Below are 19,396 nucleotides of genomic sequence, written 5' to 3'. Positions count from 1 at the left end.
CCAAATTCCAAATCATTAACATATACTGTGAACAGCTGGGGCCAAGTACTGATCTTTGTGCTATCCCACTAATGTTGGCCAACGGAAAAATGACTCATTTATTCCTACTGTCCGTTTTATTGTTTGTTAGTCAACTCATTAATCCATGCCAGTATCTTCTATACCATATGTAAACCAACTTGCCAACCAGCTTCGTATACCAGACCTTATCAAAAGACTTTTCAGAATATCCAAATATACGACAGTCATCAACTCCCCTTTATCAATGTTAATGACTACATCCTTGACGAAGCTCTTCAACATGCTGCTCTAGAAAACCATCTCAACGACATTTCTGAAACTTCCCCTCCACTGTTTTGGTGCTCAATTGTTTTACTCTATCAAGATACTCTCCACATCAAAGATGAAGAATTAAATGAGAAGACGCCCACCATCTAACTTTACTCTTTCTGCTCTATTTGGGTTGTTTTCCTTCTGGGCTGTAAGAGAAGCAGATATTAAGGGAGTTGAAAATGGGTGGCACAGCTAATAGTTTTGGGGCAAACAGGGAGGGTACTGAGCAAGTGAGTTGACAGCACAGTAGGCATGCAGAGTTATTGGTAGCATGGGTTGGGGTGGGTGCAAGTGAAGGTAGATATTACAGGCAATATTGAGAGGGGTGGAGTTTGAGTCTTGGTGGGACGTTAGTACAGCAAATATACAGTTGAGAGTTCAGTATGGTGGCACCTATGCTGGAAAAGGTCCTCCTTCCTATATAGTTGTGCATTTTTCCAGAAGGGTGAGACTGCTCTGAGCTGGGTGGGAACCTCAGGCCTAGCTGGCAAGGTCTGGTGTGATGGCCTCCTCTCCTGCCCTGGGGAAAGAGGATGTCACTCCTCTGCACCACCCCATCTAGCAGGAGCTCCAGGTCCCTCCAAGCGAAGTGAAGTACCAATTTTCCCATTGCTGCCTTGTCCAGCCCAATGTCAGAAACTTAGCAGGTCGGCTCCAGACTAACAGTGCTCATCTAGCAGCATGATGGCACAAGCACCTGGAATGCCAGTCATTTCTGGAATATCCCAGCAGTGGCACTTTGTTGCGGGGGGAGGGAGAGCAGGCAGTGAGAGCAACGGGTTTGGTAAGATACAACAAGAGATCTAACTCAGCCTCACAGCAAAAAAAACCTCCATGAGACTTAACACAACTGACACTGAGGCAAAGAGAAGTAACATTAGGTTTCAGGCTGATGACTTTTTTTATTAAGTTGTCCAGCACTTTTCTTTCTTATTCTATTATTTTTACAATGTGTTCAATCTTTAATGGAGTACATTACACTACAGTATACTTCTTAAATCACAATATCCTTTGCAAAAATAACAAAATGTTCTTTTCTTTAAATTTTCAACAATCTTTAAATTCTGAAAAATGGGATTCATACTCATTAATTTTGAATTTTGCAAATTGACAGCAAATGTTCACTGTTATGGAGGCTATTTACATACAGTCTTTAAGATTTATCACGCCACAAAAATTTACTTAACATGAATAACTTGCTACAATATTATCTGACATGTTCAGTGGATACTGGATTCGTGGTGCTGGAAGAGCACAGCAGTTCAGGCAGCATCCAATGAGCAGCGAAATCGACGTTTCGGGCAAAAGCCCTTCATCAGTGGGTGTCTACGAGGTAAATGTAGCAAATTCACACCTTTCTTATGGTTTAGCGCCAAGTCTCTTGGCAAAATACTGATGTAGTAAAGAGCTGAGTAGCCCTGTGCAGTGCAGACCTCAGAAGGGTCAGGAAGGGATTGCAACACAGATTTTCACAAATGGTACCTCGGGGAGATGTTTCCTGCTTTTGAAGATTTCCAGAGCTTTGGATCATATGTGTGCCTTGTTCCTGATGATGACACGTATGATCAACTTCTTACAACTTCCTAACAGAAGACGAAAACTCCAGGAGCAACATCCATTAAAGGTTAATGGGTGGGAGAAGTACATGCTCAGCCTCCCAGTGGAGTGAATTTGGAAATCTGGGTGGCAAGCAGACGAAGGAGATATCATAAGAGGAAAACATACTCTGAGAAACTGCACGTCACTTAAAATTATTTGGGGCCACAACTGCCAGAGTATCGTTGTAGAGGAGAACCTCTCCATAGGAGAGTGTGTAGCCACACCTTTGTGTGGATGGCAGAGGTGCCTGTGAGAATTCAAATCCAGGGGGGTTTACTAGTTCTCGCAACCTGTTTCTGGGAGGCTGCATCCAGGGATATATCAGTCCTCACCCACAGACAACGTTCATCCACCACAACTGAGATCTCAGCCACATCATCAGCCTGGCCCTACTTTGCCAGTTAATTGGCTCGAATTAGCTTCCTAATGCAACAAGGCTTGGCACTCCATTTGATCAACAGCAATATCAGGCTGGGCCAGGAATACATTAAGTGACACATTCTCAAAACTCCCCAACACCTGCGACCAAAGCCATCTCCTTACATTTCATCCATGATATCAAGAGTTAAGCTACAAGAAGAGATTAAACAAACTAGTTTTTTAAAAAATTATTCATCATAGCATATGGACATTATTGTCTGGGCCAGCATTTATTGCCCATTCTAGCTGCCCTTGAGAAGATATTGGAGAACTGCCTTCCTGAACTGCTGCAGTCCATTTGGTGGGGGTACACCCATAATGACATGAGGGAGGGAGTTCTAAGATTTTGACTCAGTGACACTGAAGGAACATGATACATTTCTGAGTCAGAACGGTGAGTTTGTTGAAGAGGAATTTGTGGGTTATGGAGTTCCCATCCATTTACAACACTCATCTTTCATAAGTGGAAGTCAGGTATTTGGAAGGCACTGCCAAAAGGCTTTTGGTGAGTTGCCACAGTGCACCTTGTAAATAATACACAGTGCTGCCACTTTGCCTTGGTTCTAAAGAAGGTCCCAGTCAAGCAGGCTTTTATCTCCTGGATGGTATCAAGTTTCTTGAGAGTTGTTGAAGGTTTACTCATCCAGACAGATGGACACATTTCTGTCATACTCCTCAATTGTTTCTTATAGATAGTGGACAGATTTTGAGAAGTCAAAAGATAAGTTAGCCATCACTGAATTCTCAGGTTCTGACTGGCTCTTGTAGGTGCAATATTTATACAACTGGTGCCGTTACGTTTAGGTCAATGGCAACCCCCAAGATGTTGATGGTGATGCTATTGAACATCACTGGCCAATATGTCAGATTCTCTCTTGTTGCAGATGGTCATCACCTTGTGTGGTGCGAGTGCAACTTGCCACTTGTCAATATAAGCCTGGATGTGGTCCTGGTCTTGCTGAGTACGAACACAAACTGCGTAAGTATCTGCAGTGTTATTAGTGGAACTGAACACTGTGCAGTCATCGGCAGACTTCTAATATTATGATGGAGGGGTCAACCTCAATAAATCAGCTTAAATGACTTAACTTTGGACAATACTTCAAGGAACTCCTGAAACAATATCCGGGAACTGAAATGATCAATCTCTAACAATGGTATTGCTCCAACCAGTGGAGAATTTTTCTCTGATCCCCAATGATTTAATATACAAGAATCAAATTAAGGCCTATGTAGATTAGATTACTTACTTAGTGTGGAAACAGGCCCTTCGACCCAACAAGTCCACACCGCCCCGCCGAAGCGCAACCACCCATACCCCTGCATTTACCCCTTACCTAACACTATGGGCAATTTAGCATGGCCAATTTACCTAACCTGCACATCTTTGGACTGTGGGAGGAAACCAGAGCACCCGGACGAAACCCACGCAGACACGGGGAGAACATGCAAACTCCACACAGTCGCCTGAGGCGGGAATTGAACCCGGGTCTCTGGCGCTGTGAGGCAGCAGTGCTAACCACTGTGCCACCGTGCCGCCCACCATTGCTTATCTAGGTATGTAATTAGATTGATATAAATTTCTGTTATAAAGTATCAGCTGTGACTCATCAAAATCACTCTCCACAAAATCAGAAAGGTCTAAGTTTGAAACCCACTTCAAAGATCCAAGTTCATAATCTCATTTAAACCTTAGTGCTGGGCTAAGGAAGTGCTGTACTACCAAAAGTGTAATTGTTCAGTTGATAACTTTGACTGTGTCCTCTCATCCTCTCTGATGGAAATGAAAGCTAGCCTATAGCACTATTCAAAGCATGCAAGAGTCCTTCTGGGTAACATTTGTCCTGAAACTAATGGAACTAATAAAAATTTATCTGATCATTTATCTCATAGCTGTTAATGCAATCTTGCAAACAGACTTGCAGTGACCTCGAAGGTTACCATGACAACATCACAAAAGTACTTCATTAGCTTTAAAATATTTGTGACATTCTGAGAATATGGATGGTACTGCAGAAGCACAAGTTCTTTCTTTTAGGTTGTTGGCAGAAGATGATAACAGCTGTGATCCGCAACTGATGGTATATAAAGACATGCAGCTTCTATAAATCACAACTCTGTAAAATGGTTAGACAGTGCTTTGTTCGAGAATTGCATTCATTGACATTTGCAAGAAGTTTAAGTTAAAAATAGCCCAGGCTTGAGTGTGATTGTTAATGATGTATAAGCAATGTACAATCCTCACAATTGTCATTTTGTCGATGTCACTCATTTTAAATATCTAAAACAGACCAGTTGCCAATAAAACTTGATTTTGTGGGAGAAGGACAGTCTGGAATTAGGAGAAGGGAAACACCTTACATTCCTGCAGTGTTGAACATTTCTTACATTCAATGCACAGACACATGTACCACAGAAAATTACTTTTAATAACCAGCCATTGTTGCTACTTCAGTCAGTGGAACCATATTAGATAATAAGAAAGGAGTCATGAGGGTAGGTACGATATGGTGTTGACATCAGCTATGATTTGTTCGGCTGGTGAAGCAGGTTTGAGCGGTTGGATAGCCTATCTTTGCTCCTAATTCATATGTTCATATATTGCAAGATTTGACCATTTTGTTATGTTGCCTTCTACCCTACCCTCAATCTCAGAGAATTGAAATAAGTTCTCTTATTTCTTGTAAGTTGAAATAAAGTAGTTCAACAATTACTGATTGCAGTTGAGCTTTTTCCAACTCAGTCCAAAACCAAAGAAAAGATGGCAAGTGGAATGAGATGCAATTCTTTTTATATTTCTTCTGAGAAAGTAATGATTGAAGAATATAGTGACACCCATCTTGAAATGTGTAAAGTTGATTTTGGGAAGTTTAAGTAAGTTTGTTTGATGTACACAGTGAGTTACCAAAGTTAATTACTCAAAAATAGCACTAAAGACATATTTGAGGACAACTGAGGACAAATAGGACCGATGTAGTTAGGATAAAACATTAAACATTTAGTTCATACTGATCAAAATAAGTGAAGGCAAAGTAAGTGATTTCCTCAACATGATAAGACAAAATTCTTTTGAAAACAATGTTGCCCACAAAACCATAGTACCACAGAATACGCTGTAATTAATTAAATTCTGGACTCTTTACTGAATGGTTAAGAATGAAATTGCACTTGGTGTTGTGTTCTGCCAAAAACTTACAAATTGCACTCTTAAATTGAAGGGATTCTCATGCTAAAGTGGGTATGATGCAAACTCAGAAGCAACCTTTCAGACACTTTCATAGGAGCCAAAAGAACCATCAAGATCTCAGATAAACTTTTGAGAAAAGGCAAAAGCTGATGTGGAAGGAGTCCTATGATTATGCCAGAACCATACACATGGCAGAAAGGGACGGTTGAAAATTGCACCAAGGTCCACCAGATTTCAGCAAATCCAAGCCACAGCTGCCACAGTCTCTGAGCCAAAAGTTTAGAAATTATATTGCCATGGTAGAAACTAATAATTGCAATGTCCTCATTGTCAAAGTTTCATGCCTATGGGAAAATCAGTCAAATCCAGATAGCACACAGGAGGAGAGAGAACAATCACGATAAAGTTCCAAGTCACAACCACGTACCTGATTGACACTGTAATAGATCAAATGGTTGATCAGGACTGGAAATCCTCAAATGCACAAATGATAGATGTGGAAATAGAAGTTAATGTTATCGTGCTGAAAGATCGAAAGTTGTATTCAAAGAGCAAGAAAAATAGCACATGGGAAATGAGATTAATGGGCTGAAGATATAATTCCAGTGCCCATGCTAAAACTTAAGAAATTTACACCTTAATTTAATCATTAATACAGCTGCAGCAGTGTCTACTATCTATCTTTCTTGGAGGAGACTCCAAGAAATCTCTAAGTGACATTCATTGTCATAAAAGTAGATTGAAACTGACTTATTTCAATTCCAGTAACAACATTCCAATGTGAGCATAGTGGTCTTTTTAGCAAAGAGAACCAAATAAATAAAATTAAGCATCACAAGGCTGAAGTCAAGATAAAGGACAATGTATAGCCAGCATTTTATAAAGCTGGGTCAGTGTTTTATGCATAGTTAAAAACAATAATAGTAAATTAAAAAGACAAAGGGCAGTTCAGAAGGTGAAGAAAGTAAATAAGTCACATCCACTACTGCCATTTAAAAAGCACATGGGGTTAGATTTTGAAGACTATAAACAAATGGTAAATAGGTAATTGAAAGTGATACTTAACCATTGCTTACTGGAGGCCTGTGACCAGTGATGTGTCGCAAAGATTGGTGCTAGGCACACTGTGTTTTGTCATTTATATGAACGATTTGGATATGAATATAGCAAGTATGGTTAGTAAGTTAGCAGATGACACCAAAATTGGAGATATAGTGGACAGCAAAGAACATTACCTCTAAGTATAATGGGACCTCAATCAAATAGACTGATGGGCCAAGGAGTGGCATATGGAGGTTGATCTAGATAAGTGTGAGGTGCTAAACATTGTGATAGGGCAAATCAGGGCAGGACTTATACACTTATTGATAAGGACCTAGGGAGTGTTGGTGAACAAAGAGACTCGGGGTGCAGCTTCATAGTTCCTTGAAAGTACAATCCCATGCAGACAGGATAGTGAAGAAAGCGTTTGGTTCACTTGCCTTTATTGGTCAACATATTGAATAGAGGAGTTGGGTGGTCTTGTTGCGTCTGTACAGGATATTGGTTAACTTTTGGAATACTGCATTCAATTCTGATTTCTCTGCTATAAGAAAGATCATAGAATCTTAGATCACAGAATCCCTATAGTGTGGAAGCAGGCCATTTAGCCCAACAAATCCACACTGACCCTCCGAACTATTCCACCCAGACCCTTTCCTCTACCCTATCACTCTACATTTCCCCTGAGTAATGTACCTTACCTACACATCCCTGAACACTATGGGCAATTTAGCATGGCCAATTCACCTAATCTGCACATCCTTAGACCATGGAAGAAAACCGCAGCACCCAGAAGAAGCCCACGCAGGCACAGGGAGAATGTACAAATTCCACACAGACAGTCACCCGAGGCTGGAATCGAACTCGGGTCCCTGTTACTGTGAGGCAGCAATGCTAACTACTGAACCACTGTGCCACCCATAAAGCTGTTGTTAAACTTGAAAGAGTTCAGAAAACATTTACCCAAATGTTGGCAGGGTTGGAGGGTTTCAGCTACTGGGAGAGGCTGAACAGGATGGAGCTATTCTACCTGGAGCAGAGACTGAGGAGTGACCTTACTGAAGTTTATAAAATCGTGAGGGACATGGATAGGGTGAATAGTCAAGGTCTTTTCCCAGGGACAGAGAGCGTAGGTTTAAGGTGAGAGGGGAAAGATTTGAAAGGGACCTCAGAAGCTACTTTTTCATGCAGAGGGTGGTGCGCGAATGGAATGAGCTGCCAGCGGACGCTGGTACAATGGGACTAGATTAGGTTAGGGTATCTGGTCAGCATGGATGCGTTGGACCAAAGGGTCTGTTTCTGTCCTATACATCTCTATGGCTATACAAGTGAAGATATGTTTTCTAAGTTAGCCATCAGTGAGATGCTCAGTGAAATAGATTTGTCAAATGCATAGAGTCATGAGATGTATAGCATGGAAACATACCATTCGGTCCAACTCGTCCACGCCAACCAGATACCCTGAATAAATCTAGCCCCATTTGCCATTATTTGGTCCATATCCCTTTAAACCTTTCCTATTCATATAGCCATCCAAATGTCTTCTAAATGTTGTAATTGCACCAGCCTTCCACTGCCAACTCATTTCATACACGCATCATCCTCTGCATGAAAAAGCTGCCCCTCAGATCTCTTTTAAATCTTTCCCCTTTAACTTATGCCCTCTAATTTTGGACTTCCCCACCCCAGGGAAAAGTCCTTGTCGATTTACCCTATCCATGTCCCTCATGTTTGCAGTTGGGATTAATTATCAAGGACAAGGAACTTGCTTACTATTTGCACACAAAGGATTTTATTCATATGAAAAGTTACCATTTGGGGCATCCACTGTTCCGGCAATGTTGCAAAGCATCATGAATCAGGTACTTAATGGGATGAAAGGTTCATTGTGTTTCTTCGGTGACATTCTGATTAACAATGACTCTATAACAAAGACCGAGATTGACTCCAAGAGCACGGCATCAAAGCTAATAAGCTTTTTTTATGGATTGGAGTATAACATACCAAATTCACCAAATAGATGGTTGAAAGTAGGTGAAGGATATAAGAGATGAATGAGGGGAATTTGAAACAACAGAGACCAGTGAACAAAGACAAACTTAAAATATCCATAGAGACTGTAATGTTCTGTTGTAAAATCACCCTGACTTAGCTAGTACATCTGTCCACAGTATCTACTGTTCAAAGATGGAATTAATTAAATGGTCTGAGGAGTATCAGAAAGTATTTGATGAAATGCGAAAATAATGACTACTGCTGCTATTTGATCCATTATGATGTTTGTGAAACAAGTGGCTTTAGTGTGCACTACCTTGTGACAGGGATTTGGTGTGGCGTTATTTCACATAATGAAAGATGGTATTTAGAGGTCTATATTGTATGCTTCATATAATTTAATATAGTTGGAGGAAACTTATTCACATCTTGAGAAAGAAGCATTAATGATCAGAAGCAATGTTACTAAGTTCCACAAGCATTTGTACAGTCAGGTTGTTTATTTTGTTAGCTGGCAATCAAGCATTTATAATGACATTTGGTTTACAGAAGGAAGCACTATCCCATATAGCTACAAGCTCAGGGATGGGCTTTGGTATGGATAGCCCATCAGTACAATATTAAATATAAATCAGTAGATCATACCAATGTACACATCCATTTGCAGTTATCTGCACAGACAAATTATTTCCACCCACTAAGGTACCTGTGAGTTACTTTACATCCACAAGTGACATACCAGTGTCTGCTCAGTAAAACTTGTGAAGAAAAAGCATGTAATGCTCAATAAAGGTTCAGTTATGTAATGAATGACTGGCTTAAACATTGTGCTACTGAGAAATTGCGTGAGTATTTCACACACAGAAATGGAATGTGTGTTAATCAAGGCAGTCTCTTATGGGGTTTGACAGTTATTATTCCAGTAAAGGTAGAGACAGCTTGTTAGAGGAGATTCAATAAAAGCACACAGGGATATCCTGCATGAAAACAGTGATAACAAGTTATTTTTGATAGCCAAAGTTAGACTGAAATATTGAATGGTTGGTGAAATGTTATTGGGTGCATCTCAAAATAAGAAATGATCCAACCAATGTTTCTCACAGTCTATTATCAGACACAAAAAATGACTTTGAGATAAAACAGGAAGAGTACCTTGTCCTGCTTGATAACTGCAGTAAGTGAATAAATGTTGAGTCTAGGCCCAATACCAAAAATCATATTTTATCTGGGAACTTATGTACATGTACTATTGTACATTTCAATGAACAGATTGATTTTATTTGAAGTGAGGAGGGAGTATAAGACACTACAAACTTTATTTTAAATTTCTCTTACTGCTTACCTCTCTTTTAGGGAATATAAAGGAAGTTAGCATTGCACATGCACTCCTCTCACTTCATGCAATACACAATCTTCTCTGTGTTGAAGTCCTTCTCAGACATAGACATGGTACAGATTTTCTGCAAACGACCAGGACTCGTATGACTACCAAGTCCTGACAAGTCATTCAACATGCTTTCTTGGCATTTTTTTGTATCCAAGATTTTTCTTACTAATTGGCATTTCAAATGTCTAAAATCAGAGCTTAGAGACAATGTTTAAAAAAACAAGAAGTATGCATTTCCCAATTGCATTACATGTAAAAATACAAACATAACGGCCCTTCGTCATTCAATAAGATCGCAGCTGATCTGATTATGTCATAATCTTGCCTAACCACAATTACCTTATAAATATTTGTTCATCAACATTCGTGATTATATTTATAGAATTATCCCTTAAATTTTAGAATGCTTTGATTATTGTTATACTTGAAGACCTTAGCTTGTACCAAGCTTCTGGGACATGGCTATAAAAGATTAGACAATAGACAATAGGTGCAGGGGTAGGCCATTCTGCCTTCGAGCCTATAATCTGAATCTGGTTTATGTAATATGAACATGTGTAATGTGTCTTAATGCCAATGCTACATCAGTAGCAATGAATTAACTACACTGCTGGAATTAATTTAGGCAAATGTGATGTGCTACATTTTGGGAAGGTAAATCAGGGCAGGATTTATGCAGTTAATGGTAACGTCCTGGGGCGGGTTGCTGAACAAAGAGACCTTGGAGTGCAGGTTCATAGTTCCTTGAAAGTAAAGCCTCAGGTACATCTGATAGTGAAGAAGGCATTTAGTATGCTTTCTTTTATTCATCAAAGCTTTGAGGATAGCAGTTGGGAGGTCATGTTGCAGCTGTAGAGGACATTGGTTAGGCCACTTTTGGAATACTATGTGCAATTCTCTTCTCCTTCCTATAGGAAGGATGTTGTGAAACTTCAATGGGTTTAGAAAAGACTTACAAGGATGTTGCCAGGGTTGGAGGGTTTGAGCTATAGGGAGAGGCTGAATAGGCTGGAGCTGTTCTCCCTGGAGCATTGGAGCCTGAGGGTGACCTTATAGAGGTTTATAAAATTAGGAACGGGCGCGGATAGGGTTGGGGGAGTTCAGAACCAGAAGGCATAAACTTAGGGTGAGAGGGGAAAGATTTAAAAGGGACCTAAGGGACAAGTTTTTCACACAAAGGATAGTGCATGTATGGAATGAGCTGCCAGAGGAAGTGGTGGAGGCTGTACAATTACAACATTTAAGCGGCATCTGGATAGATATATGAATAGGAAGGGTTTGGTGGGATATGGACCAAGTGCTGGCAAATGGTAATTTTGGATATTAGAGAAGAGTAGGATATCTGGTGGGCAATGACGAGTTGGACCGAAGGGTCTGTTTCCGTGCTGTACATCTCTATGACTCTATCATAATCTAGCAATTCCTGGTCAAAATTATTTAACAGGTCAAAGTTTGAAATTTGAATTTTCTGTCATTTGCATCTTAGAATAACTAAATGCCAATTAATGCTCAACGGTTCCAAGCTTCCCAGGCTGGAATGCAGGTGGAGAATGCCCTTTTCATTTTTGATCATTACAAGTATTTACACAGTCTGTGTTTGAATGGTAGATGCTAGAAGCCACAGGAGGCAGCTTTAAATTGTCACACAAACCCTGCCAGTTTTACTAGCAGCTCAAATGTGACAAACATCAAAGAAAAGATTAACAGAACAAAGCACTAACCTTACTCGGAGTGCACTCACTGCTACAGGGGGGGAAGCCTCTAAATTGTAGGTTAGAATGAAATTATAAATACCGCTTTGCGACAAGTTGAAGTATTACTCGAAAGAATATTCGCCCAAAGTCAGTTTCTGTAAAACCTTTAGGCGACTATCTTTTATTTCCACATATTGGGTGAGGGGGATTTGGAAAACAGTAACACGACATCACAGTCTAAGTGCTGGAAAAACATTGTCTAAAATTTGCTGACAGTGGAACCAGATTGTGTGCTCCAATTGATTTATTTTCCCTACACTTAAGCACCAACATCTTACAGTCACAAGCTGCTGGAAGTAAGAGCTGATAATGGTGTGCTGAGGTAAAAACAATGACTGCAGATGCTGGAAACCAGATTTTGGATTAGTGGTGCTGGAAGAGCACAGCAGTTCAGGCAGCATCCAGATGGTGTGCTGAGGGCAATGGACATCTGGTGAAGGATGGAACCAACAAGAATTGAGAAGGAAACCAAGGAACAGCTGAGAAAGAAGTAAGATTAATTAAAGTCAAATTGATATAGAGTATGAAAGACAGAAAGGATGATTGGATTAAAAGAGTGTGAAAAAACCCAGAAACATAAGAAAATTAAAAATTAATGTTTTAAATATCTTCACAAACAATTTACTAGCTGCATGAATGTCACTCACAATTTCAACTGCTACATTCTGAGATGGAGAGGTTCAGTTGCACTGAAGAATCATAAATCTCACCTTTAAAAGGCTTCTGACAGTGTTCAATATCACTTCGGTATTTCTTCAGCCAGTTTAGTTTAAGCCTAATGCTCAAATCGAAGAATGCTTTGTGACTCCCTGGATGACTGGCAGCAAGTTTGAGAGACAATAGTGATGGAGTAGCACAAATCATCCAAGGCTTTGTGAATTGTGAATTCACAATTCACAGAGTATCACTTATTTGGCACAAGCTCGGATGTTTAACACACTAATAAAATGATGCAAATTAAACAGTAATTTATCCACCAAAGGACAGAGATAAGCAGAATATTGTAAATGACAATATAATGAGATACTTTGTTTCCATCTCCCAAAAATCACAAGTTACTTGGTCTCAGCTAGTGAGTAAACAAACTTTATCCAAACCAAACACAGGTCTTCACATTCCCATAGCTTAGTTCATTAGATGAGATACATTTGGCCTTCAGTCAAGCCAATGTGTCTGTTGTGGCAGCATGATGAGTTTGCAAAATCAACTGCAATTTGACAGTTATTTTAAAAACTGGCAAAGTATAGACAAAATACAGTAGATGTAAAATTAATCAGATGTAGATGTAAGGGGATAGGTAAAGCTTTCTGAAACAGTAATATTTAATGGTACACTAAAATATCTAAGTTATCACAAATTTTTTAAAAAATGAATTGCCAAAGAAAAATTCTCCAACTGTTTAGAACAGAGATGATATTGTATTAACCTCTACCTCTGAGGAAAATAAAGCACATCAAATTCACAGTACTTCAAAACCTCAATGAATCTAATACTTGGCACTGTTAACTTACCATATTAAAATGAAAGAAGTTTTCAATGTTTGCTTCCAACTTTTAACCAATAAAGGAACACTTTCAAAATAACTTTACAGTCTATATTAAGTGACAATAATGAAGGTCTACCATATATTACAAGGATAGTCAGCAAATGCATTTAGATCTGTTTGCTGTATCAGACTTCATGAATAGGGATTATCTGACCTAGGCCTTTCCAACCAGAAATTAATTTAATTCATTTGCTAGTGCAAATCTCATGCCTGGCCCTACAGAGATAGGTAACATACAAACTTGTTGCTGCCTTGACATTTGTGTTATTGTGACATTCAAACAAAGGCGCTCTGTGCTGTTGTCCAGTTGAATGCTCAAGAGTGAGTCCAGCAGTATGACTAACACATGTTCCCTTAAAGGTGGCGTGCCTGTCTTGAGGATGTGCTCCATTCATTAGAAGAAAGCTGTTGCTATGGTATTCAGCTGGAACTGAGTGGAAAGTAAAGCATACCAGATGGAACAACAGGTACAAGAGGCAATAGTCCATGAGGTCAAGAGAGAGACAGGTTATTTTTCTGAATAGGGCAAGGATAACCTCAAAGGAATACTCTCCAAAGGAAATGGATCAGTAGTCAAAGAAGTCAATCCATGGAGTCTTACCCCAAGGGTCTGTCAGTAGTACAATATTGTCAATGAATGATCAAAGTCAGTGAATGTTTCTTCATATTACATTGTCTACCCAAAGCAGCATAAAATTCTTCCCCAATAATCACTCATCAGCATTCTTTATCAGTCTGGCTTCAGGGGTAGTATTCAAATACTTTACCTCACCCTCACAAACTTTCCAAATACACCAGCCGCATACTGTTTCCACAAAATTGCAGCTGTTCAGGTGGACAGTCACTTCATAGAAGCACAGTGCGACACGATCACTGACATTCTTCCTCTTTCTGTCAGAACAAGATGGCCAATAGCCACAGAGAGAAGAACAGAGTATAAGAAAGTACAGATTGCCTAAAGCTCAGTGGAGGATATGATGCTCCACATCCATGGAACCTCATTGGTCAAAAGTGGTTCACCCAGAGCAAGGAAGACCATTTAGGATGAGAGATGTATCTAGGCTATGGCCCTTCTCAAATTCAAGCTCTCCTCCATCCTTCTATTGGACATGAAGTGCAAACTCCAGATGATGTGACCATGAGCCTACTGTTTTCCATTCCTCCTCCATTCACTTACCCAAGACCTCCTCTTCTGATTTTCTGCTACTCAAATACTGCAGCTTGGACATAAATAGCAGCTTCAAGAGGAGGAGTGAGAACATCCAATGAAGCAGCAGTACTGTGTTCAAATACGAGAAGTAAACAGAGCAGATGCTATCAATGTACGAAGCTTGGAAAGTCGCAGAGTTGGGGATCTCCTCATGTTGAATCACAGAAAAGGAATGCAATGCTACTAGACCAGGAGAAAGGATAGTTCCTGTAAAAGATCCACAAAGGGCAAGCTTTTAGAAGAATTCTAGACAAAATTCTCAGATGAGGCTTTTGATGGAACAACATGCAGGCGATCGCTGATGAGTGTTTCACACCAAGATATTTGGTGCATTTACACCTGTCAGTTAGCCTCTTGTCCCTCTTGTTAAACTTCAACTTAATGTTGCATACAGCCCAGCCTTAACACTGTAGTAGTGAAAGCCAATGACATTCAGCACTTACCCAGCAATGATGTAGCTTATGATGGCCAGCATCATAGCTTCAGTCCTCCTATACTCTCCAAGGCCAAATGCAGCAACATTCACTGCAAAATAAGTGACTCACTACAATATTTACTCAATGTTACTTCTGTAAATTTAGCAGAATTCAAAATCATGTCATCTGTAAGTTGGATAACTGGCCTTTTAAACAGCATCGCTGCAGATGAAGGAATCCCTCATGCAGGTAAAGGTTTGTTCAGTTGTGGATAGTAAGCACTTGATCTGTAAGTTCAAGTTTGCAAGTCATGCAGCAAATCAGTGAAGGCATTTGTTCAACATTACGATCAGTTCAAAGCCCAATTCTGTGATCGATGTTCATTAAACAAAGGCAACGATACAATTTGCAAACTATTTATTCAAAGTCTTTGTTATATTACTTAGATATCATCAATTATATTTCCCCCAGATAAAATGACATTGTTTTCGTTTCCAGTTGTAATAGAGCAGCATTCAAATTCCAATGACCAATCACTGACTTTCACTAAATTGTAAATATCAATCACCTGGTGTTCTTCCGTTTTTGAAAGAGCAAAGGTCAATGGCGTCATCCAGACAAGTATTGTTTTTGTAGACGAGCTTTTCATTTTTGAGATCAAAAGATAGAATGTATCAGAACTTGTAAAATGTTTCTGAACCGGCTAAAAATAAGCAGATTGTTTTGTAAATTGTCGGTGAAAACTAGAATCTTTTCATCTGTTGTTTTTAAAACATGCGAAATCTGTTACCAATGAGCTCTACTAAAATATGCATTGAAACACATCACCGTCCCCTCAAAGAAATATAAACTATTTGAAACTCAATAGGTCTAATGCTCACTATCAAGAGGAAAAAAAAAGTTACTTAAATTCTCAAGACTCTATTTGACAACCTAAAATTAATGCCCTAAAACTTTGTCTTTTTATCTTCTGGTTTGCTGCAAGTAAATAGCTAACTCAGAGAGGACTGTTAAAATTCACCCACATTTGTGTGTGACCGCATTCGCGATTAGAGAGTGTGGTGCTGGAAAGCGGGTCAGGCAGCGTCTGAGGAGCAGCAGAATCGACGTTATGGGGTTTATGCCTGAAACGTCGCCTTTCCTGCTCCTCGGATGCTGCCTGACCGGGTGTGCTTTTCCAGCACCACTCTGATCTCCACCATCTGCAGTCCTCACTTTCTCCTGCAGTCACCATTAGGTCAGACCATCAAGGGTTTCCCTTCGCGAAGGACAACAATGAACCAGTTGCTTTCTGTGACATTCCAAGAGTTTCATTATAACTGATACATTTTAATTGTATTTTCTTAACAACTAACTCCAATTCCAAACATTCACGACGGAATTTAAAGTCACGTCTTTGGAGTATTAGTACAGGTCCTTCACTGCTGGGCTATTTTCAAGTTAAGTGATTTAAACAAATGCGTTTTATTTTCTGTAAATGCTTTTCTGGGTGTGAAACAACACTGGGTGAAAAGGCGAACACGGTCACAGATGGAAATACACTATGCGTTTTGTAGTTTGGAAAGCCAGAAGCGAAAGCGAGACAATAAAGTGAACCAACAGAGCCCAAACAGGATATTACAGTTCATTATCAAGAGAATTACACATTTTCCTCTCAATGGGCGGAGCATCAAACGAGAGTCCTACTTCGAAGCATGGGGCTCTTGCGGTAAACCACACTAAATTTGGAGATCTCCAATGTAAACAGATTTTATGAATCACGTGGCTACAGATTTTTTTTTAAATTACGGTAAATTTAAAACCAATCCGAGCCAGTGAGAACCAGCCTCCCGGTTGAGGGCCTCGCAATTCGGGAGGGCCGCGAGTTACATGATCCCCTTTGAAGTCGGATCCCCTCATGTACCTGAATATGAAAAGACTGCAGCAGTCCCGGAACGGTTTGTGATGGTTCAAGGGGAAATAGCACAGTCAAGCTGCTGTGCGCTTCAATCACAGTGAAAGACATGAAGGAGAGCTTAAGGAGACGGTTCTGATCTTCCTTTCTTAAGCGGCTGCCGCCGCTGGGGATTGGCTCACTCTGAGAGTGACTGCAACTCCATGTGCCCCGATCATTTTCAAAACAGTGAGATCAGAGGGCCGAGAGCTGAACCAACTTGTGGCAGGGGACAGAAACAGAGAAAACTATTCCTGAGATTCTATCCCCGGCTGGTCATTCCACCTCCTTACACCTGGCTCTTATTTACAATCAGGATCACATTTGGGAAACAGAAATGTACAGTTTTTACCCCTCTGCTGAGGCACGCCTTTCACCACTGCCAAATATTTACTCTTGTAGTGACTCAAGCTGTGTGCTCCCTCCTTTGTAGTTACTGCTCATAAACGCAGCTTTTAATAAAACAGTAGGTGCGGGGTCACTCAGTCGATCCATATGAAACTGCAATTAAATTTCACACAGTGGCTTCCCCGTGCAGTACCTTTTTTTAAAAAAAAACAAACTGACGGAATCTGAGGAATACCAGTCCCACATCCAGTTTGAGGTCTCCTGCACAAATCCTAACAAAGATTGCACAACATGTTCTTTAATTCTCTTCTTAAATAAAGTTTGTAGAATTTATAGACGCTCTGGGCTTGGGCTTTAATATGCATTAATCGGAGCTAAAGTGATTAAGCAACAAAGAAACTCTCGAGAGGTCTGATCGCATGCAGGACATCAATAGACAGGAGAGACCCCGGAATTTTTAAGTGTACCTTGCAACTGTGCAGATAAAGCCTCTTGATGCTGTTGGTACTTCGACGCCAGTGTTTCCGCCTTCTTTAACTGATTGTGCATCTCGTAGTATAACAACAAACCATAAAGAAACCCAAAAACTATTGTAAGGAAGAACAAAGTTTGAAAAATCTTTTTCTGTCGCCTGGAACACATACTGTTCCCCATATTCCTCCCGTTTCTAGCTGGGCACCTTCTCGACGGCTCCAAAGCGAAGAATTGGGGGGGGGGGGGGGGTAGTTCCCCCTTTCCCGATTCAATGTTTAATGAATCAGGAGCACAACAGGCTGAGGCACTCACTTGGGCAGAGGCGTGCCTGCAACTTTAACTGCTTTTCTCGCTCAAAATCCTTTCCAGGTTACAAGTTGCAAAGTTCAATTTTTTTTAAAAAAAGTCTCCGATCCAATTTTAGGAATAGGCAGAGACCGTGGACCGCTTTCTGGTCTGTCAAGTTGCAGCGAGCCCTATGCTGGAAGACAGCTCTGCAACAATAAAGTACTGTTTGTCTTTTAACCTCACAGCAATGAAAACTTCCAGGCCTTTTCCCCAATCTCCCGTCTTACGTGTCACCTCCACTCCGCTACAGCCTCCCATCAGACAGGAAATCCCACCCACTCCCATACCGATTGGTAGCATTCCCACCCTCACCGTTACTATTGGAGGATTCCCGGATCGGAGCCCTCTCCTGGGTAAAGAGTTAGCACCAAGTGACCATCTCACAGTGACAGTGGTGTGATGTTGAAAGCTCGATCCCAATAAAAAAAATCCCAAAACGTCAGAAGTTTTCATAAAACATCTTATATTTTCATGTCGAACCTGAAAGTAATCCCATTTGTGTACAAAAGGAAAGTTCTGGTTTACACTTGGAGAGTTGCGAAGATAAGATTTATTTCTAAAACTTCCGAAAGATTGCAAGAATGACGAAACCGACTCGTTCCATAGATCTTATTGACGGACAGAATCCGTGTTGGCAGTGCCGTAGGTTACAGACTTTTCATTCCTAAAGAGGGCAGAACGAAAGGACTTAATCCTACTTTAATGAAAAAGAAAGCAGAAGATGATGGAAACACTTCAAGTTGGTCTGCAACCATCTATATGGAGTGAGACAGAGAGAAGGCGTCTGCGACTCGATCATCAGGACAGTGTTGCAACGTCGTGCCGCGATCAAACCAGGTCAAACAGTTGATGTTGGTGGGAACAGTAGTGTTCTGATTTCGTCTTTCTTGTAAGAGGACGGTTTAAAATTGATTTTGCTTTCACGGAAATGTGATAGCTGCTCCAGTATTTTTGAATAAACGTTGTCAGGATGAAGGAAGCCGGCCAAAGATATATTTGCAAACGTACAAGGGCCGAAGTCAAACTCGGAAATTCTCCTTCCTATTATATGCTACATTGCAAGGTTGAGAAGTTGAAAGAGCGCCAGTGCCAAGTTCTCGGGCTGATTTTTCCAACCTTGTTTGAAATCTTCATATATCAACATCTGTGAATGGCCAGGATATGATGCCAGGATAAGTAAATATCCAGAATGGAAAGCTCAATATTTGACTGAGGCTCAGAAAGAGAATGCCATTTTTGTGCATGGAAGAATTTCTCCCACAGGCCTCCCTGTGTTCCGAGTTGTGTGGAAATGTTGATTTGACGGTGACCCTTATTTGTTTTAAGGGTCGATAACAGTGCATTTCCAGCTTTTGATACTTCCTTATAAGGCTTGATTGGAAAAAAACCATGCACAATCTTTACA

The 19,396-nt window shown here is 40.4% G+C and overlaps 1 protein-coding gene across 1 annotated transcript in view; it reads right to left on the bottom strand.

The window, feature by feature from the left end:
- golim4a (golgi integral membrane protein 4a) overlaps nt 1-18,244 on the bottom strand; it is a 109,166-nt gene extending 90,922 nt beyond the window's left edge. The window contains exon 1 of the mRNA XM_072572671.1: nt 17,637-18,244. Coding sequence (XP_072428772.1) covers nt 17,637-17,823 — 187 coding nt within the window. The 5' untranslated portion in view covers nt 17,824-18,244. The remainder of the gene's footprint in view (nt 1-17,636) is intronic.
- Between the last annotated feature and the right edge of the window lie 1,152 nt (nt 18,245-19,396).

This window comes from Chiloscyllium punctatum, chromosome 6 (genome assembly GCF_047496795.1).
Source record: "Chiloscyllium punctatum isolate Juve2018m chromosome 6, sChiPun1.3, whole genome shotgun sequence".
Taxonomy (NCBI): domain Eukaryota; kingdom Metazoa; phylum Chordata; class Chondrichthyes; order Orectolobiformes; family Hemiscylliidae; genus Chiloscyllium; species Chiloscyllium punctatum.
Note: the sequence above shows the minus strand (reverse complement) of the source record. Positions and strands in the feature narration are given on the sequence as shown.